The sequence below is a fragment of the Canis lupus genome, chromosome 2 (assembly GCF_048164855.1).
Source record: "Canis lupus baileyi chromosome 2, mCanLup2.hap1, whole genome shotgun sequence".
NCBI classification, from domain to species: Eukaryota; Metazoa; Chordata; class Mammalia; order Carnivora; family Canidae; genus Canis; species Canis lupus.
The window spans coordinates 57,263,824-57,286,863 of record NC_132839.1 but is presented as its reverse complement, the minus strand read 5'-3'; the positions used below and the strand labels follow the sequence as shown (position 1 = coordinate 57,286,863).

Sequence of the window (23,040 nt, the reverse complement as noted above, 5' to 3'; positions counted from 1 at the left end):
AATGGAGAATAACATCTGGGAATGGCCTTGATTGGTTTTCTCAAACTAATCTATGGATTCCACAGCTACTAATGATACACTGGACCCAAATAATGCCGAGGCACATTGTATACTACATGGCACCCCCGCAGATGTGATTCACAGCACACACGGGCTCTGAGCAGCCCCACATCACCAAATCCGTGTGACTGTGTAACCCAGCTGTTTCTGAAACACTGTTACAGATGCTAAGTCCCTATCATAAGAGCCCTGCTGTGGAGAAAGGCATACATTTCTTTTGGGGAAAAAAAGCCCTAACAATTTAGATAGCTGCTTTTAGGAATGAATCAGCAGAAGAACTTTACCAAAAAGAATGTAAGATAACCACAAAGTGACTCAAAGGGCCGCAGACCTAGAGGAAACCTAGTAATTTGGTCCACTCTCCCAACCAGCGCTCAGCTCCCTATCACCCTTCCAGGCCCACAGGAGAGCTGCCGCGTGCCAGGCACAGCTCGAAACCCAAATCTGTGTTCTCCTGTTAATCTTTCCTACCTCCAGTGAATGATTATTGTACTTCTTACAGATGAAGACAGTAAGTCTTAGCAAGAAGTACCAGCTGTCAAAAGTCAGAACAGCTCCTAAATGCCAAGGCTTGTGTCTCCAGGGATCCCAGAGGATCTTCTTCCAGAGAGGAAAAATCAGAGTGGGATTTAAGGTAATGCTTAGTGGTGAATAAAGCCCCCAACAATTTTCTTCTTCCACAGGGACCCATAATTTATAGAAGCCCTTCTGTGTTAGGTGTGTAAGAATGTCACCCACCTCTTTGACCATTTCCAGGAAGACTCTGGCTACCCAGACTGATACGGTTACTCACTTGAGAAAGAAAATACTGCACAGGTTTGGGTGGTGATGTTTCTGGGCAGTTTACAGCTCATTTACCAGACCTCTCATGACAGAAAAGAGTCTATGTGCCGCAAATGAAAAGACCTTGGGTAATCAAGTTTCCTCCCCCAACCACCCCATCACAATTTTAGTATTTAAGATGCCTGGCTTTCAAAGACCTTAGTCTTTTAGTAAACTAGATGATGATGTAGCTTCTGTAAAAAAAATATTAAGTGCATTTGAGTTTTCTGATCTCAGAGACCTCACCATACTCGCCCCTTCTTACCAAGAACATCACCGGTGGCCATGATGTCACACGTGTACATTGCTGCCATCAGACGCTGAGGTTTCACCTGCAGGGCATAGCGACAGGCTTCCTTCATGGTGGCGATGAGCTGTCCTGAGAAGGGTCCGTAGCAGTCAGTGAGTGAAGACTCTCCTCTCTGGGAAGTCTTCTTCTCCATGGGCTCAAGGCTGCCATCTTGGAGTCCCTGGTTTTCACCTTTGCTGGAACAGGCTTCTCCTCCCCCCTGTCCCTCCTGCACCAAGTCTCTTTGCTCTGGATTGTGTTTATCACTCGCCCCTTGTTCCTCAAATTTACTTAGGTCCCATTTTTCCAGAACGAAACAGACACCCATGAGAGGCTCCTCACACATGGGGCCAGAGAGGGTTGCTAGCTGGAAACCACTCACGATGCTATTGCCAAAATCTCGGTATCTACTGGTCTCTTTTGAAGCTTTGATGGCTGGGCCTGTCCATACTGAGTTCTGAAAGTCTTCACTCTTATTTACTAATATGTTGGGCCCGCATTTCCTTGGGCCAAATGACCAGATCTGGTCAACAGTGTTCCTCCATTTCCTCCCTGTTAGGTGCTGCTCTAGTCTCCCTTTGAATTCCCACATTTTTTCTTGGGTCTTCTGGTGCATCATCTGATTATGTCTGCCCTCATTCAAAGAGGATGTCAACTGCTCCATAGAACGAATCAAATCACTATTTTCTTCCAGGATCTGTGTGACTTCTTCTGGAAGGGGCATGGCTCGAACACTGAGTGTGGCAAGCTTATTGGGGGTTGTTATGGTGATGAGCCCGTCAGAGTCAACTTGAATTCCTTCAGGGATTTTGCTCTGATCTTCTTTTGTTTGGTGGATAACTGCAACTTTTTGTTGTTTGCCTATTTCTTCATTGACCATGTCAACTTTTGGGGGTTTGGTGATTGTTTCTCTGAATGGAATAATGGGTTCAGATACACTGATTTGAATCCTAGCAAACCTACAGACAAATTCAAAAGAAATAGCAAGGTTATATAATAAAAAATGGCATCAAAAATCCCATGTAGAAATATCACAAAATGGAGAGTCTGCAAAAACACAGAAACACAGAAGTGATTTACTAGGAAAGATCGGTACTGTACATCATATCAGAATTCAAAATCCGCTTTCATTTTGGATTGAAAGGACTCCCTCTAATGGGGACATATCTTCAGGGAGTTCTGTGCATATATAAGAATGTCACTGCTTTGTTCACTCAAAATAAATAAGCCATCTATTTAGAAAAAGATGTTTTGAGTGGAAAATAAATATTTTAGTAAGATCTGACATATGAATTCTTTAAAATAATATTTGCCAATTTAAGAACCTGGAGAAGAAAAGCTCCATGATTATAACTCTGAACAAAGAATATCAGAACTTAAGGACACCTTGTCAAGTGCTGGCAACATATCTGGCTTTGATAGTGAGGCTCATGGCAAGGCTAGCATGATGCAGGAGTGTGCAACTGGGGAGATGAGGCTTTATTTAATTAAATTTAAATAGCCACACGTAGCTACTGAGCATGTGATATGTGGCTGATGTGACTGAGGAACCGAAGTTTTAATTCTACTTAACTTTAATCTGAAATAGCCCCACGTAGCCTGTGGCTACTGTATTGGCCAGCGCGGGTCTTGGACCGTAGTCTGGTACCATGTTCAGAAAGCCCCTTTTCCACATGTCATGAGGTTTAGTTTCATGCTGCATTTTTTTCCAAATGAATCATGAATTTGCAGAGAGGGGATTCAGAGAAATTGGTGTGGATTGAATGTGATGACAAAGAACCATGCAATTTTTCTCTTCTTTTCTATCTAGTTCACTCTCAGGTAACATCAAGGCTCTGGTCTGCTCTATGTCTGCCACTGGCAGTGGATGGATGGATATACAGATCAATGGACATACAAACATGTATGTGCTCACATATACATGTTATATGAAATTTTGGGATTGCAGAACAATGCTTTTCTCTGGGAAATGTTATTCAATAAGAATATTGAACATTTCTTATTCAGTAAGAAAACTAAACACTAAACATAAAAGTTTATCCACATTCTGTGGATCTAGGCAGGTATTTGGTTTATCTGATTTTATTCTTTTTGATTAAATTTGAAAACTCAATAAATGGATGGTTTTCTAAAAACAGCATGTTATCAAAATTGGTAAAAATTGAACCTAACTGATTTCAGAATATGGAACCTGAATATACCATAAAGTGTGGAAGAAAATAATGTAAAAAAACATTATTTTCAAGAAAGGTTTTGGTTTTGCCAGGGAATGTGTTCACCTTCAAGGATTAGCTTATTTCAATGCTGTTATGATTCACTGTTCTTACTGTTACAGAATATGTAAGGGATGTTTTCTTGACTTTGCATTAATTTAAAATATACTTTGTGAGGGGCACCCAGGTGGCTCAGTCACTTAAGCAGCCGACTTTAAATTTTGGCTCAGGTCATGATCTCAGGGTTGTGAGACTGAGCCCTGTGCTGGGCTTGGCACTGAGCATGGAGCCTGCTTGGGACTTTCTCTCTGCCTCTCCCTCTATCTCTAAAAAAAAAAAAAAAAAAAAAAAAAAAAAAAACGAAAAATGAAAAAAATAAGAAAAATATATGCTTTGTGAAATAGGTGATGGGGATTAAGAGTACACTTACAATGAGTACTGGGTAATGTATGGAACCGAACTACTATATTATACACCTGAATAATATAACACTATATATTAGGGGGCCCCTGGGTAGCTCAGTGGTTGAGCATCTGCCTTTGGTTCAGGTCATGATCCTGGGGTCCAGGGATCAAGTCCCATATCCGGCTCCCTACAGGGAGTCTGCTTCTCCCTTTGCCTATGTCTCTGCCTCTCCCTCTGTGTCTCTCGTGAATGAATAAATAAAATCTTTTAAAATAAACCCACTGTATATTAGTTACACTGGAATTAAAATAAAAAACTCAAAAGTACTACTTTATTCAAGGTATTGTGGCTAATATAAAAATTATAGCTGAAGTCATCATCAACATGCATTTGGTGCCCTCTATGTACACCAGGACATGCCCCATACATTTTCATGTGTTAAGAAAATAATAAAATATACTTTAATATTTGAACTACACAGACAAACCTGCAGTTCAATCTTAAGAATTCAAATATAAAGTCTAAAATAACGGTGAGAAAAAAGGATATATGTGTTTTTTTTTAAATAGTCATTTACTATGTATGAGGCACTGTGCTAAATGTTTTACATGTATTATATCTTTAGTATTATCCTCATTTTCTACAGAAGTAAGAAACATTAAGCCACACCCCCAAAGTCCCAGAGCTAGTCAGTAGAGGACCAAGGACCCAAATTTAGGTCTGACCCCAGAATCCATTCTTTTTCCAGTTATACTACACTGAAAGTTAAATAGCACATCAAAGGAATACTTCACCACAACACTAAGTAGCTTTTATCACAGGGTATAAAAATTTATTTGTATTAAGAGATCTGTTAAAATAATATAGCATATTAAAAATGCCAAATAAAGTAATCAATCTATGTAACCATCTGTAAAAATGCTTAGCATTCAATAAAATTTTAATACCCTTTTCTGATTTTTTTAAAAAAGGAAAGCATTTAGCAATCTCAGAAATAGGAAAATATTTTTTAAATTATCATTATTTTGAGAAAAAACACTGTTTTTAGAACATTCCAGAAAATCACTGCACAGCTACTAAGATAATGAGTGCCACATCTATGACATCACCCCCTTTTCCTCGTGTTGTGAGGTGCTGTGTGTCAGACTAGCCTTCAAGTTTCGGAGGGTCCCAGGAAGTCTCTACAGGAATCATTTATGAGATTGATGAAAACCACGCCATGGAAGTGGGACTGTGCACAGGATGGTCACACCTGCAAAGCCCCTTGGGATCAAAGGCTCTTCAAATCCCGGGAATGCAGAGCCACCATTACTTCAAAGAAGATGCAGCAGGCTCAGACACCCCAGTAACTTCCTGCAGTTTCCTGTCACCCTGACCACCACCACCTGGAGGTCTTGTGGTCTCTGACCGGTACTTCCTTGAGCTCTGGACACTTAGAACACTGACAGTTTCTCTGGCCTGGACAAGACAGACTGTCCCCTACCTCCCGCTCCTGCGCATAATATATTCCTGAAAATGTGTGTGAGCTGAAAAGGAAGCTTATGTATTAGAAGGCAGGTTCTGTCCCATGAGGGCTAAAATACTCTAAAATTCTATAGTCCTATAGGACAGGTGACCAAACAAACATCTACTGATCTGTGACTGACGACATGTAAACAACTTGTGACTGACCCACGTAAACAACCACTCAAGTCAAGACTATTCGCTGTCAGGACCTGTCAGAATTTCCTCCAAGTCCATCCTGAGTTCTACTGTCGTCCTTTCTTTAAAATTCTTTTTATCACGTGAACCTGGAACCCCCATACTTTAGTTCAATCTGCTCTGCTTTCTTGTGCTATATGTATAAACAGAATTGAATTTTGTTTTTTCAGTTGGGTTCTTTGGCTCAGGATTATGTTGTGAGATTTCTCCATGTTCGCTTGTTAGCTTGTTCACTGAGATTACAGAATTTCATGGTAAGAAAATATCAAAATTTATTTACCCACTGTGCTGTTTGAGTTGTTTTCAGTCTTGGGCTATTAAAATGTTTGTTGCTATGAATATTCATTATGCACGTTTGTCAAACTTTGTGTTAAGTATCCTTAGACTAGAAACAGGAGTAGGTTTGCCAAGCCACAGGAAATACCTACATCCTACCTGAGTACATAGTATGGAATTGTATTCCAAAGTAGTTATACCAATTCACATTCCCACTAGTTATGTAAGTGAATTCCTACTGCCTATCTCTGCCACCATCTGATACTGTCACTTTTAAATTTCAACCACTCTGGTGGGTATGAGGTATCTCACTTTGGTTTTAATTTTGTTTCATTTCATGTATCTTTTCATGTATTTATTGGTCTGTAGACTTCTGTTATGTAAAGCACCTGTTCAAGTCTTTGTTCCAATTTCTAGGGATTGTTGCCTCTTGAATGAATTCCTCTCTTGGAATTCTTTATACATTGGGACTTTAAGTCCTTTGTTTATTGCACGTATTACAAATGTGCTCTCCAACCCTGTGGCTTACCTTCTTACTCTTCATAGTATCTTCTGATGATTAAACTTCACTTTGTCATTTATGCATTTAACACTATATTTAAGAAGCTTTGCTCTATCCTGAGGCCTCGAAGATATTTTCCCATATTCTAGGTACTTTATGATTTTGCCTTCCACACTACTATATACCTGGAATAAATGTCTGAGTTCAGGATGTCAGGAGTTCAGAGGCCTGAGCTGCCAGCCCCATCTGCAGCCTTCCCACTGTTCCGCTGTACCCCTCATTTCTATGCTCTGTGAGAGTCTACCCACCCATCCATCTATCCTTGTGTCAACAGCACAGAGCCTACTTCTGTAGCTTTAAAATAAGTTTTGATTTCCAGTGAGTGCAGTAAGAACTTGCACCTTGTTATACTTTTTTAAAGGGTTTTGGTCATTACTGGCCCTTTGTATCTCCACACAAACTTCAGAATCAACTTGCCAAGCTCTGCAAACACATGCAGTTAGCAGGATTTTGATTGGGACTGCTATGAATATATAATCAGTTTGGGGAAAGCTGATATCATTATAATATTAACTTTTTAAAGCCATAAAGATACTTTCTTTCGTGCTTTATAAGTTTTGCACAGAGGGCCTATATATGAGTACATTTTATTCCTGGGTATTTAATAGTTTTGTTACTATAAATAGTAACCTTAAAATAATTTTCATTTTCTGTTTACTAATGGTATATAGAAATGCAATAGATTTTGCATATTAATCTTGAATAGAGCAACTCTGCTGTATTTACTTTCTAATCCTAACAGTTTCTGTAGATTCTTCTGGATTATTAGTACACGATAATATCATGTACAAACAGTAATGGTTTTAATTTTTCTCTTTCAATTCCCATACCCTTCATTTTTTATTCTTTATAATGCTGCCCAAGACGGATAATATAATGCTAAACAGAACTTGTAAAAGGAGGTACCCTTGTCTTATTTCTGATCACAAAAGAAAGCTTTCAAAAATTTCATCCAGTAAGTACATGTTTGCTATAGTTATTCTGAAGATACTCTTTATCAGTTTAAGGAAATTCCCTTCTATTCCTAGTTTGCTATGAGTTTTGATCATGCATGAATGCTGAACTTTATTAAATGTTTTTCCTTAAAAAAAAAAATGTTTTTCCTTTGTCCACTGAGATGATTTCTCTCTTTTTTCTGTTAATCTGGTAAAGACACATTCATTGGTATATTTTTTTAAATAAAGATTTGGTTTATTTATTTGAGAGACAGAGGGAGAGAGAGGGAAGGAGAGAGCATAAGCAGAGGGAGGGGCAGAGGGAGAAGCAGTCTCTTGACTGAACAGGGAGCCCCACTGGAGGCTCGACGCCAGGACCCTGAGATTATGATTGAGCCAAAGGCAGACGCTTAACTGACTGAACCACTCAGGTGCCCCTTGACTGATATGTTTAATGTAATTCCAACTTTGAATTCTTTTGATAGTTATAGGACTATCAGGCTTTCTATTTTTTCATGGGTCAGATTTTTCTAGGACTTGGTCCATTTCCTTTAAAATTTATTGGCATAATACTGCTTATAATATTCTCTTCTGTTTCTTGGCCTGGGACAAGCTAGCACCTAGCACCTGATTCATCAAGGTGCCCTAAACTCCGACACGCCACGAGGGACTTAAAGATACAGTGACCTGTAGTCAATACCAGCTGACGCAGTTACTCGGGGTCCCCATGGGGCACGTAACAGAACTCTGCCTCACAGGGTCCTGGAGGATCCATCCATTATCCTCTCCAATGCTTAGTCTTCCCTGCTAACTATCCCTCCCTACTTGGGCTCCTGGTCTCCTCTTTGACAAGGGGCAGTAAACAATGAACTTGAGCATTATTTCTCTGTCACACCAGGGGCCACACAGAGATTATTTGTGTTTTCTTTTGAAGGGGGTTGGTGTCCTCACTTTCAGAAACGAATTTTTAGGAGAAGAAGATAATAAACAATTCAGAATTTATCAAGTATCTTATTAAAACAGTATATATTTTTTGAAAAGTAGATATGTTTTTGCTTTTGTTAGCCTCATTCAATGTAAGTCTAACTTATTTTCAGGTATTTGGATATTTTCTAAAAAGGTTTACATAGAGTAGTTTCCAAAATAAACTGATGCATTAAAGTATTTTAATGCTATGTTAAGGGCATATTTTTTAAAAACAAATTTCTTTTATTGTAAACTATAGTTCTTTTCTCCTGAGATAAAAAAAAAAAAAAAAGAAAAAAAAAAAGAAAAAAAAAAAAAGTACCCATATGAAAGCCATGAAGAGGAAAATTAAAAAAGACTAAACAAAGATACAAATAAGTAATAGTCAATTAAATTAACTTTAGGTTTATGGGAAAACAGTATTTGAAATGTAATTCTAAGTGCCGAAAAGCATCTTTTTTTTTTTTTTTTTTTTTTTAAAAGAGGAGTTAATGGCCTGAGAAATGTAAGGTTATTTAACCTGAATTTTAATTGGCAACAGAGTATGAAAAGAGAAAATAATTTAGTTCAAAGACCCCAAAAACTAACATAACATTTCAATGGTTTAAAAAAAAAAAACCCTCTTGAGAACTATTATTTTTTAAATATACTTTAAGATTTATCCAATTAGCAGAATTCTCTAACCTGATACTATAACCTTCAGAAATTGTAAGAAAATGTTATCAATATTGAGGAGATGGAAGATCTGCCTTCCAGTTTTGTGCTAATCATGGCTATAAAACCATTTAAAGAAGGAATAAGCCACAACATCATTTAAACTAGAGAACAGAGCTGAGGAAACTCCTCCTCCAGCAGGAGATTTTACAACATCCCCAGGATGGTGCTGCAGAGCAGCTGTTTTCATGCTATTCCATTATCAGGAGTAGCAGGACAACTGTAGCAGGAATACTACAGCAGGAATATTTTAGTAGTAGTATCGTAGCAGGAGTAGTAATAGTTGGTGTACTACTATCAATGTGACTGGCTCATCATAAGGATTAAATGAGACAGTGTTTAATACAGTGACTGGCATGTAATATTTAGTATATAATTATGTTGATTATTTATAATTATCATTACAATCATCACAGCCCTCCAAAATTTTAAAAATAAGAGGAAGGAAGGCCATGACAAGGCAGTTCATCAAAGAAGAAAAATGAATGGCCAAGAAATACAGAAAGAAATGTTTCAATAGCATGGAAAATGTCTTTATTAACAGTGAACATCTTAGCCGTCTTCCAGACTGGTGAATTTAAAAAAAATATACAGGGTTGACGAAAATTTGGGAAAAGAGGCACTTTCAAATACTTTTTGCTGGCTACAGTGTAAACTCTATCAGCCTTTCCTAAGGATAATGTAGATCAGAAGCCTAAAAAATATGCCAGCAATATATGGCACCTGGTGAGCCAGAAATAACACCTCTGAAGTTAATGTAACCAAATCAGAGCTGCGCATATGTAGATGTCCGTATATATGAGAATGTGCACAGAACAGGCTGCAGGTTTGAGAGCCCAAATGTAAGTGAGTGGTTCTTTTCATCCTTCTGGCTTTTCCTAATTGCTATAATAAACACACGTTGGCTTGGGAATAAAGAGGAAAAGTGTTATTTATAAAAAGTGGTCTGGGATGCCTACTTCCTAAAAGGCATCACCACCAGGATGGAGAAACAGATCCCCTCAAGGTGTACCTCGCACAGACTCCATCAGGAAGGAGAGAACTCTGTCTCAGTGGCCCCTGAGCTCACAATGTATGACGTCATTCTGTTGCCCTGACATGCTGTGTGTGTGTGTGCACCTACAGGAAAATACGGATGTGTAGAGATATTTTATGACTTAAGCTTAACAATGTTAGAGTATTCAAGTCCAGAAGTAAATGGTCAGTCATTAAAAACCTAGTCTACAATCTGACAGCACAGTAACAGTTCATGTTTGAATTGAGGGCATTTCATTTTTCTCCAAAAACAAGCCACAAAGTCCCCCTGGTTCAGGACCCATTGCCCCCCAATGACTTGGGGGCTATGCTGGCCCACCACCATCCTACCTTTCTTTCAAGTCATCCAGGCACCGCTGAAGGTGGACCTCCCCTGCTGTCACTAAGACGTGCTCTCCTGTTTCTTGAATTAAGATCTGGACACAGGGGTCAGCCTGGTTTAAGAGTTTCATTCCTCTGACGAGCTGAGGCATTTCACCTAGGTTAATAGAATGAAGTGCTGATTAAGAGCAGCATAAGGACTCATCAAACCTCAAGACGGTGTCCATGGACACTGAAAGGAAAAGTATAATGAAAGTCTTAAAATAACTCTTCCAAATCATGCAGCAATGTGAAGAAAACTGACTTCTGCTCATTTGAGTACAGAGCACTAACATGAAACACTCAGAAGCTTACCGTCAAGACTCCCAAAGCTGGTCTATACCACTTCTTCAAATGCTCGGCAAATACAAACTACCACCACTGTATGTGTAAATCCACCTAAATTGTATTACAGAAGTACATACTCTCTACCTAAAATGTAATAGAGCTCTTCCCCAAAGAAGAGTTAAAATCAACAAATCAGCAAATAATGACAACAAAACCCCACTTCACATGGTATTCAAGAAACTGCAGTAGAGCCACACATGTAAAATGATCACCCTGAGGCTCTTGACAAAACTGTGTTTTAGAAGAAAGCTGTCTCATGGGTCGAGGCCACTGTGCCCACTGAGCCATGGGCACCTTCTGTATTCCCTGCTGCCTGTGCTTCTGGCATGCGGCAGCTTTCCCGTATGGTCTGTGGGAGCTGAGGCCATGGCCAGGATTCTGGTCCATATCGTGGGCTTGGCCACTCTTTCACATCTTCCTGCTTGCTCAGCAGCTACTGTTCATTTAAGTAGAGACTCCAGTCTTGAAGGCATTTCTATGCAGCCTGGTTTCGCTTCTGCACTTGAAGGAAAGCCTCTACCATTCCTCAATGCTTGGTTTTCAACATGCCAAGCAAACAAAGCCACAGGAACTTTCTGCCATCAGTAGTTTTCAGTATGTCTATTCCATGGCTATTTATTTATCCATATCTACTTGGTTCTGAAATAAAGCTTTTCTAATGATAATACTTCATATTAGCTAGTGACATGACACAAGTACTTCATAGAGACAAGCTCATTAACTATGTGGCAGAAATGAGTACTGTTCTTGTTTTATGGATGAGGAGGCAGGTATGGAGAACCTAAGGACTTATGTCAAGGTCCCAGAACCATGGGCTTTGAAGCATGCGGGACAGGTGTCAGCCCCCCGCAAAGCCAGGCAGCCATGAACCACACATGGGATGCATGCAATAAGAGGACCCCACTGTGCATGGGGCTACCAGACTCGGTCTCATTTGTTCCCTCAAAGTATACTGTGTCTTCCTCTGCCTCATTAAGTGGACTCACGGGCATTACCTAGTGTTAACTTAAGTTTCATAGAATTTGAAGCATGGCTGAAAAGCATTCCTGCAAAAAGACCACTGATGACACAAATAACACAAAGCACAGAGGAATCAATAAAAAAATAAACAAAAGAGCTTTCCATCAGCTCCCCATTAGCCAAATTACAAATTCTTTTTTTTAAAAAAAAGAAAGCAAATACACTTAAATCTATCTCTTCATAGTAAAGGTGACAGTTTAACAATAAAGAAGAAACTTTCTCAAAATAAAACTTGGAATATGGAGACATTTTGAAATTAGATGTTTGAAAATGTTTATTTACAATGATAGTCATTTTGTTGGCAAAAACAACGTTGATTTAACCTCTTAAAATCTGGAAGTTGATTTTCCTAACCTGCTTAAAAATCTTCCAAATGATCTGTTAAAGATAAAAAACCAACATCTTTTAATACTGTAAAAAAAATCCTGAGATGATGACAAATACTATCTGGATTTAAAGGAAATCTTTGTGTGTAAACTGCTGACTGGGTTTTAAAACAGACACTGTGAGCTAGCAAAGGCAGCCCATGATCTATTTCTTCCATCTGGACCACACAGTTTTGAGGTGTCTTTCCTAGTGGTGAGGCCCATTTAAAGTGATGGGCTGAAGTCAATAGACACTACAAGCAGATCCTTGGATGACTGTATCACAGTCCTGTGTCAGGACAAGATTTCAAAAACAACAAAGTGTCTCTGTGGCAGCCATCTCTATGATAGCCCAGCTGTCCTCACCTCCCGGCAGTCCTTATGGGCCCATGTGGGCCAGAGTGAGCCTAAGTGCTGTGTGACCCCCAAGCCTCAGCCACACAAGCACTCAGCCCCCATGTCAGGGTGCTGGACTACTGGCTGACAGCAGCTGCCATGCTGTGCCACAGGGCACTGACTACTCCCTGTAGAGCCTTGGGCAAGAGTTAGTGTAAGCCTCAGTTTACCTCTCATGAAGATGGGGATAACACAGCACAGGGCTAATGAGAGGATTAAATAAAACAGTCAATGTAAAATCCTTAGTGTGTGGCATGGAGTAATGAGGAAGAGGATGTACTGGTTGTGGGATGTCTACACTGTTTTGTACTGGGGTGTCTGATCTTAGGAGGACCCTGTGGATACAGAACTGAGAGGTGGTCACCATGGTATCCTAACTCCAGCTTCAGAAATCAGAAAAAGAAAAGTGGATGAACAAGTGCTCAGAATTACCTATGCTGAAAGTGAGAAAGAGGCTGTCTTGTAGATTAGTCAACCCAGTTTGTGAGTATGAACAAGAAAAAACGGCCTGAAAAAAAAAAAAAAAAAGAAAAAGAAAAAATGGCCTGTTCTGCTCAGAAATAAATAGCACATCCACCTGGTGGTTCTCAGGGGCAGTGTCACTGGGAAGTCTGGGTACAGGAGGGTGGACACCACAACAGTTGGCACACATCATCCACGGAGAATGGAGCTCTGCGCCACAGTGAGGAGGGGCACAAGAGACTAGGACACAGTAAACACAGGGGACTCCTCGGGGAGTCACTGTCCCCGAGGGCTCACGGGGTGAGGACAGCATTGGGAGAAGTGTTCTCACACATCCTCAGTGTGTAATGAGATGTGGGCCTTGTAACAACAGCAAGAAGACAGAACAGTGGGTATAAAATTCGGACACAGAAGTGTGGGAATGGGGCACCTCAGTTACAGTCAGTAACATGCACAGTAAATCCAGCAAAAACAATACATCTGTTGGGAAAAAGGAGCAACACTCTTTAAAATTATGAGAATTGGGTGCTCCTTCTAAATCATCTTAGTTTCTTTTTTACCTAGTACATTCTAATGAAACACATATGAGGGAAACCCTAGCATCCAGATGGATCATCCTTAAGTCTTTCTATTTATTCCATCGCCTCATTTATGGAGAGGAAATCACTCTTACTGAGAGTCTGCTATGGGACGGGATGGAGACAAAATGGGGGCAGGAGCGAGGTACCAGGGTCCCTCTCCTCCTGCCGCCAAAGCTGTAGAGAAGCTGGTTCGGCTCCCTTCAGGGCTAGGAGTTAACTTGGCAGAGACAACAGCATAGGGCAGCACACAACCCTCAAACAGATTTCAAATATTATAAATTTCTAGTAAACCATCATGGTTTGAATTATCAGTTATTTCTTTAATCTCTGTTTTAAAAGTTTAGATCTAAATGGAATAGAGAAGAATTAAGTAATACTAGAAAGGCCCAAGAATAAGCTATGGTTGCCAGACTCAAATGTCACAACTCCAATAAAACTGAACTTTCTTGTACTGTATGTACTTCTGAGGTGGAGGCAGCTGACAACAGCCAGAGCCAGACCCGCAGTGAAAGAGAAGAGCCAACCAGGAGGGCCCAAGATCTGGACAAGCGCACAGAGAGGAAGCGGGTGTTAGATAGAATAGGGTAAGTCCATGCAGTCAGTCACCACACGCTGGTCGTCTCCAATGACAGCCCAGAAAGGAGGCTGTATCCCTGGGGCCCAACGAAGATGGCTGTTTCCTAGGGCAGAGCCCAGAGGTCAGAGATGCAGTTCTCCAAGTATCTGCTCTAGCATGCAGGGAGCCTCAATGCCAAGGCTATCTGGTAGAACTTGAGGCAGAGATAAGCTTTCGGAAGGCCCAAGTTTTGGGGCGAGGAGGCGTACAGCCATGCAAGGACAACGGGACCATCCTCTACCTCGGCAGAGATCTACCACTTCACAGTGCTTGTCCTTTGGGTCCCTGAGCACAGCCTGGAGGTTCCCTGACCTACCACCAAGCACTGGGAACAGCAGAGTTGGGGTTAGCGATGCCATGGGAAACTACATACAAGAGTTACTGAGGACTGCTCAGGCAAATGCTAGAAGCCAAAGACTAAGCACCAGTCAGGACATAATCTGGCATATGTGGGTGGGGCAGGACATGCTTCTAAACAGGCAGGAAATGCTCCGTGTCCAGATAATCTAGCAAACCTAGAGGGAAGGGCCCCCCCGTGCCAGGGCTGTGAGGGTGCAGAGATGCCCTGGTCTCTGCCGGACAGACAGACCCAGTTTCTCAGGGAACAAAGGTGCCTAAGTACACCATGTTCCTAAGGCAGAGGTCAGATTCCCTTTGGAGAACTGGCAGAATGTGTGGCCTGATGGCAGGGTGGGGGGAGGACTCCTTCTATTATGCACCTGAATGAGAATTCACAGCATACTTATGAAACAAATAGTGAGGAGTCAAGTATGAAATCCATGCATTTACAAAGTGTAATGAACATTACAGGCTTTTAAAAATGAAGTCATCTTACTTGGGTGTTTCGGTTCAACAGCAACCCTCACAATAGGGGTGGCCTCGAAGTTGAGCGGTATGAACGGCGGGCAAGATGGCACACTGCACAGTGTTGCTGACTTCAGCACCAAGTCCTGAAGGCCCCCGATGCCTGCAGGGAGGAAAAGATCCATGTGATCAGTAAAGGGTGATGGGTTCTGAATTTACGTCAGAAAAATAAGACCATCAACCCAGTGTATACATTGCTGAGGAAAAACACTTAAAGATGTTGCAAGGAACGAGGCCGACCAGCACCCATGGATACTATTTAACTGCTGATAAACAGACAGGAATTCTGCTGGCCACTGGCTTCCAGACGCACAAATCATGTGGTATATCAAACTGGGCTAACACATCTCTACTTTGACCACAGAAGTGATCACGTCCAAATACATGTCTGAAAATACTGATGATTTCGAATCATAAGTTTTAGTTTTTTAAAGTACATTAATGTGATGAAAGTGAGTGTCTACTGAAATAGTCTCTTTTCTCAAATCCTTGCTTCGGGTCAAGGGCATTTGGAGACTTCAGGTTTGAGGCTGCTCTGGAGTCCTTGACCCAAGCCACCCTCATACCACCCCAATTTTAGAAGAAGACATCACACCTTCCCCACTTCAGGCTCCCAGAGACAGTTGAGTAGGACCCTCCCGGAGGGCATCCATCCCTGAGCAGATGGGGGCAGAGAGAGTGCTGACAGGGGAGCTCCTGGGGCATACTGAGCCTCACATCCACACTAAGAGCAGACAGCATTTTAGAAGAACTCAAGTCATACGTACAAGGGCCATTTTCGTGCTTCTGGGCTAAGGCAAAGATTAGGGAGGGTATGGAAGGAGAGGCAGTCTACTCAAAGGAGAGGGGACACAGGAGACGGGCAGGGACATTCCATCAGCATTCCATGTCTCCACTGTGAGCTCAGAAACAACAACGGAAGGGAAACAGGGAAACCACTCTGTTGCCTTCAGTTGACACCCAATACACTCTGTTTCAATGTGTACTGGGGTGATGGGATGCTCCACGACCGAACATCCAGCAAGGGAAGGCAAGTGACACAGAAGCTTCCAGCACACAAGCTCAGAAGGTGGTGGAGAGGTCTCCCATATAGCATGGTGCGACCATACAGTGTGGATGGCCCTCCCTCGTCCCCCACTGAATGCCTCCAGTCTTCACCACCTGCCTGCATGAAGGGAGGCTCTAACCACATGAAATCTCCTCCTGTAGCATGTATGGCTACACATGCCCAGTTTAGCTCTCCAGAGGTCCACATAAGACAGGCTTCCATGTCCATCGGACACCCTCAGGATTTTGAAGGCTCCCGTCAGATCCTCTGAAGCCTTTTCTGCCTTACTAATCATCATTAGCTCCTTTAACTGTTCAGCTCATGACAGGATTTCTAGACCTTTGTTGTGCAGGGGACCCTCCCCAGACTGAAGTTTCCAAGGTCCTAAATTTAGTCTTCGTGTATCCTGTGTATGTGTCTGGTCAAGGTATAAGTTTCTTATCACTGTGCCCCTTGGCCCAGTACACAGAAAGGTCTACCCTGGTCTCGAGCTTCTTGCTACTTCCCCGTACTGGTAAACAATGATGGAACAGATCTGGGTCTGCCCAAGTTACCACCAAGTCTACTAGGACTAACATCCTCTTCCCTTCCTCTCCCTCTGACCATGCACACACAGCACATGGTTTCAATGGAAACAGAGAGGCCAGTCCTTCCTCTGTATTACCAGAGATGTAGGCTGCAGATGGTCAGCAGATTGGCAACCCTGTCTGTCTGAACTTCTGGTCTACATTTTGCTATTCAAATTACCAAATCTATTCTTGCTACTTAGATGTGTCCAGATTTGTGAACATGATTGTAATTCCCCCAAAAATAGAAAAGAGAAAAGTTATTACCACAGTATTCTTAGTCAAGGTTAAGGATTTACAGAAAAAGCAATGCTCCAAAGATCATCAAAAACCCACCATCTGTATGACGTGTCACCATTTTTACTTAATTTAAGATATGATCTTAAAATCCAGGAAAGGGACCATTTAAGTTATTGGGCAAATCAGAAAAAAAAATTAAGAATCACTTTAAGAATTCCTTGAAATACTAACAGATAATTATTAAGTGTACACTCTGGTATTTATGCAAAACACAGTTTAGAAGAAGCTTTTTGTTTTCAAATGATAACACAATTTTGAAAAAAGAATACCCAGGATCACACCATCCTAAGATCATCAATGTTTTCATTTCCCCCGCCCCCCCAGGCACACATAATTTATCGTTACAATGTTCATATAATTTTTTATCCTTTCTCTTTCACTCCTATTGCTCAAGTCACAGTGATAGCAACTTTGGAGGAAGAGTTTCTTCACAGAAAGGACATTTGCTGAGGCCTTTTTCAACTGGGGCTGAGGGGGTAAGGGACATATTCCTTCAAGAGAATCACTTCAGAATTTCTGGGATAGAATAACAGTTCAGAAAAAAAGATCAAATTATCATGTCATTGATTAGGGTTAAGGACTGACAAGAGTACAAGCTTATTTTTTTTTAAATATTTATCAAAAACAGATGTATGATCTACGAGAGAGAGAGAGAGAGAGAGAGAGAGAGAGAAGACAGGCTGAGGAAACAGGAACATGGGGTCACAGCGACGTCCTGAACACCAGAAAGCTAGCGTTGTTTCTCTATGGACACGGGCAACTGTTGCCTGGTTGAAGATAAATGATCCAAGTCCTCTCCGCTCCGAATTCTTCTCTCCACAATATCACTTAGGTGAACTCCGGCTCCGGGGCTGGGGTGGAAAGTAACACACCCAGGTAAATGCCGAGCCCTGTGCCGTAGGCCCCTGCCAGGCTGGCACACCGCCCCCTCCCAATTCTTATTTATGCAGATCAGCACTGGACAACACAGTCAGGCCCCAATTTTTTCCAGGCTCTCTAATGTTTCCCTTTCAAAAGTATTCCAGAAACAATACACAGGAGCATCTTTTATGTCTCCTCTTTTATGGTCTGAGACTGGAAATTTGGAGTCTGAGAGACAGGCTGGCTCTTTGCTGACAACGTTCTTCTATTCTGAACAACTCCCTGAGCACAGGCTGAATGAGTCTAGGCCCAGGTCACATCAGCGGGCAGGAAGACAGTAACAATGTCACTGAGTTCTAACACTGCTTCCTACAGACTGAACCCACTGCCCATCTGAACAGCATTACTATCTTCAGGGAAGTCTGGATTCTGAAGTGTGCATTCAATGCTGGTATAAAAATGGTATTGGATTTTTAAAAAAAACCAACTTTGTGGGAAAAGATGTTAACGCTCTAGCTGGAATATAGTCTCCTAAATGCCAAGGTTTCATTTCAAGCCATTTAAACATTACTGCTCAAGAACCAGCAACTCGTTCCTCTTAATCTGTTTAATACATCTGAGATACCAGTTTCCTTTACATCTCCACAGCAAATGCTAGTTATATACCATGAATGCCCACAGAGCCTCAGGCCCATGAGAGCAATGAACGTGACCTTAGAACAGACATGGCAATTCAGACCATGTTGCTGACCCTTGAACAACAAGGGGTCAGGGGTTCCGGCCCCCATCCAGTTAAAAATCCGCGTGCGACTTTGACTCCCCTAAACTACTAACAGCCTGTTGTTTACCGGAAGCCTGATAACATAAATAGTTGGTTAATACATGTTTTGTATGTTATATGTATTCTACACTGTATTCTTATGATAGAGTGAGCTAGAGAAAAGGTCATTAAGAAAATCGTAAGAGGAAAATATATTTACAGCACTTCATTTACTGAAAAAAATCCACATATAAGTGGATCCACGCAGTTCAAATCTGGATCCAGTTGTTCAAAGATCAACTGGATAAAAAAAAAATTTTTTTAAAGTGCAAGTTTCCAGGGTAGTATGAATCCAGAAAACCACTGGCTGGAAGACCACCTTCTAATCTAGGTCCTTCTGTCTTTGGATCCCAAAGAAGCCCAAATCTTCTGTCTCAAGTTCATGCCCTTATTCTGTATTTTTCAGCAAAACTCTTATTCCGCCCCCTTTGACTCGGTCCAGAGGGCAACACAGGGGATCCACACAGTTTATAACTTGTTACGGAGGTAGGGGGGCAGATGGGTACATGAATATAAAATATACTCGAGGGCCTTTTGCAAGTCTGCTTGGCTAACAGAATAAATAGCTCCAAAGTAGACCAACAGTGCTGACTGAGGTTTTCAGAGAATTGGTCACGTTTCCCCAGCATGCTCAAGAAGTCCATTAAATCAATTGCCCTGTAGCTTGTGTTACAAGAGGCCCCAGGGAAAATCTTACAGCAGTGACATCACCGGGTCAGAATTTCTTCTTCTCATAGGGACAGATGGAGCTCATAAGCAGTTAATAATAGTTCTTAGGCAAGTTACATCAAGACCAGGGCCTTGCTCTCAGAAGGGCCTACAGTAAGGAGAAGAAGGAATACCTAAGGAAACAAAAAGACTTTTTTCTGGAGCTGTGGAGGCTTGCTATCCTTGTCCAAGTTAGAAAACAGCCAAAAACTTGCCCTGCAGTGTCCTGCATCAGATAGGAGTGACACCTGGGTGTCACAGTGGAGTCTCAATTTACACCCCAAGAAAGAGTCCTAAGGGAGCCAGACCCCCTCCACTCCTGCAGGAACAGACTAATGCCACTGGGCCTGTAAATCCTCACCCAGAATCCATGGTAAGGGAGGCCCAGGATTAAAATGATGGAAGAAGGGGCACCTGGAGTGCTCAGTCGGTGAAGCATCTGCCTTTGGCTCAGGTAATGATCCTGGGGTCCTGGGATGGAGCCTTGCATCAGTCTCCCTGCTTGGCGGGGAGTCTGCTTCTCCCTCTCCCCCTGCTGCTCCCTTTGCTTCTGTTCTCTGTCTCTCTCTCCCTCACCTCTCTCTCAAATACATAAAATCTTAAAAAAAAAAAAAAAAAAAAAAAGTGAAAAAATTCCAGCTTGGGCCTGGAAGTGGAACAGATCACTAAATGCTGCCTGATATCCTATCTCAGAGCAAATAAAAAGACAGAGAAAGAAAAAGAAAAAAGCCTTTAAGTCATCTCTTGGTGTGTCACATCAGGACCAAAAAGACTTCCAAAGGCGCTTTCTAGGGAAGCCAGGAGTCTAGAGCGCCTGCAGTGGAGGGCGGGCCAAGCTGGAGGCCAGGGGAACACACACAGAGCATCAAGGGCCTTGCACGCCACGCCTGGACTTTCCACTGAGGGTGGATGTGGGTGAACCAGACCTGGAGCAGAGCTGGCAGCGAGGGCTATTACTCTGAGGCTGGGCAGAAGGGATGAGGAGGGAAGTGAGGCCAAGATCCAGATTTCACATCCAGATTTTGGACTCAGCAGAGGATAACCTGTCCAAAGTGTTTCTCTACCCTTCTTTCAGCTTCATAATTATTCCTGCCATTTGTATATGGGTTTTGTGTGTGTGTGTGTGATAAATATTGTGATTCTTATTTTTCCCTCTAGACCATAATTTCTCTTTTTGTTCTACGTCTATATTTCCTCTCTAGTACCTTTTCTGAGCCTTTTTTGTTTGGTATCTAAGTTTAAATGCTTAGAAAGTTGTGCTTTCAAAAAAACTAATAAATATCTATTCAACTTTCTGTTCATTTTTTGATGATTATGTTTTGAGGGCAAGGGTACAAACAGGCACTTCATAAAGTTTTTTCAATGAACAGGTGAACATGAGCACAGCTGTGTCCTCAGAACTGAAGATCCAGATGTGGACAAAGGCAGGTGAAGTTGGTGACAATAAAATGTGACAAAGGTCACAAGGAGAAAAACATGAGGTTTGTTCATGGAAGAGAGAGAAGTGGGTATGGGGGGTGACTGGGGAGGTGAGGTGGGAGGGCAGCACCACGGGGGGGCAGGGGTGGTGATGGTGGACATGGCACCTTCGGAGACCCAGTGGGATACCGGCCAGCATCCACAGAGGCCCTGGGACCACATGTATGACTGAAGATCCATTTTCAGCCCACTATTTCCACTTCTCTGGGACCCTGCAGCTGCTGCCGGTTCTCTCATCTAACAACATGTGACCATGTTATGTGCACTTTGCGGTCACAGGAACCAGGATGTAATTCCAGCTTGAGCATTACACCGGCCACCTCACCTCTTCCAAGTTCCAGCTCCCTCATGGGCAACATGCAAATGCAGCAGGTGGCACCTTTCCAAGGTTCCTGTGAGCCGAGGATGCCCACACACAGTGTCTGAGTCCCAGGCACACAGTGAGCATGTGTAAATGGAAGTGGTGGTGTGGTAGTTGTAGGGGTTGTTTTATTACTAAAGTTCTTAACCAATTTGGGGTTGGTTTTTTTTTTTTGGTGTACGGTATGAATTCGTTAATTTTTTTTTTACAAATACTATTAACTGGTTAACTATTACATATACTGGTTAACTGTAAAGAAGGTTATAATAACTTCCTTTGAGGCATAAAATTCATATTCATAATCAGATCCACATAGGAGCTTTGTATCCTGGCCCACTGACCTACATTTATATTTTACTCAGTTTTATGGGATGCTCCTTTGAGATAGGTTTCAACTCGAGTGATTTAAATAAACAAGGAAATATAACAAAAGTAACCACATAAGAAGTACAAAATGCCTGGTATGGTTTAAAACAACACTGGAAATTTGTTTTTATGGTTAAAAAGAAAAAAAAGAAAAGAGATATGGCTTTATACAACCAGACAGTTTTAACTGGATTTATGTTTCAGCTCAAAGTATTTCCAGGTATTTCCAGTTAAAAGTGGGAAGCAGAGTCACTTGCAGATGAAGTAGCAACCTTGTCACAGGCTCATACCAGACCCTGACTGAAGGATCCAGGGAAGAAAACAGAGGGTAACCCAAGTGCACGAGGCCTGAGAAGAGCCTCCAAGCTCTGCGCTCAGGTCACAATACAGACAGAAGCAAGGCTCTGTTCCTAACTCCTTTCTGGGAAAGTAGTGCAACTAAAGGAAACCCAATGCACAATGTAGCAGTTGCAGCAGTGGCATGTCTGATTACACAGCACGCGCAAAGAGCCCAGAATTGTGTATGTGGGAACCCAGACATGACCAAGGGGACACAATGGGGAAAGGAGGGACCACTGGGGAAACATCATGGAAACAACAGTACGTGTGCCTTGACCACACAGCACATAGAAAAATAAATCTCTCAGGGATCGAAAGCCTGAAGGTGAAACAGAAAAACAAAGCACAGATCACAAGATGACACAGCGAAGACTGGTAACTCTCACGATATCATTAAAACTGTATCACAAAAAAGCCAAGGATTAAATGTTTCAAAGTATTTTCAATGTTTAAAAGACAAAGGATTAGTAAGCATAATATATAAAGAACTAACAGAAATCAATGAGAAAGATAGGCAAGCCACTAGCAATACAGGCGAAGAATATAAGCACTTCCAAGAGAAGACTGAAAGACAAGGAAGCTCTGAACAGTCAGAAAACACATTTAAAAAATCTTAATCTAAATAATAAGGTAAATGCAAGTTAAAACAATGAGATGGCATTTCATGCCAATAAAACCGGTATAAGTCTGAAGAAAGCACGGGTTTAGTAAAGAAGTGCAGAATAAGTAGGTCCTCTGCACTGGAGACAGAAACAATTGTCATGACCACTCAAGAGAACAGCTCTGCATGTTCAGCGAAGTACGCCCAGACAGTGCAGCTCGACAGTCTGACTTCCAGCTGTATATCCCCCAGTGTTGGTAACATCACAGCAGTGCACACTGGCAGCAACCCAGAAGCAGTGACAACACCAATGGTACGATCTAGGAGATCTGGTCTCTACTGGGGACATTTCTGGCTGGAGCCTACTGCTGACATTCAGCAGGCAGGACCAGGGACCAGGGCCTTGCAATGTGCAGAAACATACACTGCAAGGAATTCCCCCAAGGTGGCACAGCTTTTGAGTATTCTGCTGGACAAACCTGCTTATAATGATCTGAGCTTAAATCTAACTTCCTTTTAATAATGAAGTACTTTCTTCACAGTTTAATATATTGAGCTTTCGAGAATTCTGTTCTGAGAAGGAGCTGTTCATCATTTCACT

The 23,040-nt window shown here is 41.8% G+C and overlaps 1 protein-coding gene and 1 long non-coding RNA gene across 5 annotated transcripts in view; one reads left to right on the top strand and one right to left on the bottom strand.

Moving 5' to 3' along the window:
- EFL1 (elongation factor like GTPase 1) overlaps window positions 1–23,040 on the bottom strand; it is a 120,168-nt gene that overhangs the window by 18,132 nt on the left and 78,996 nt on the right. For all 3 annotated transcript variants that reach the window (XM_072801648.1, XM_072801656.1, XM_072801665.1), the window contains 3 exons: window positions 14,962–15,093; window positions 10,309–10,456; window positions 1,148–2,130 (listed from right to left, as the gene is read on the bottom strand). In XM_072801648.1, coding sequence (XP_072657749.1) covers window positions 1,148–2,130; window positions 10,309–10,456; window positions 14,962–15,093 — 1,263 coding nt within the window. The remainder of the gene's footprint in view (window positions 1–1,147; window positions 2,131–10,308; window positions 10,457–14,961; window positions 15,094–23,040) is intronic.
- LOC140618765 (uncharacterized) lies at window positions 15,907–21,248 on the top strand. Of its 2 annotated transcripts, none has more exons than XR_012018838.1 (3): window positions 15,907–16,059; window positions 20,664–20,774; window positions 21,052–21,248. It is a non-coding gene; the product is annotated as an uncharacterized lncRNA (long non-coding RNA). The 2 variants fall into 2 exon arrangements; XR_012018837.1 differs by lacking the exon at window positions 15,907–16,059 and adding an exon at window positions 17,558–17,780.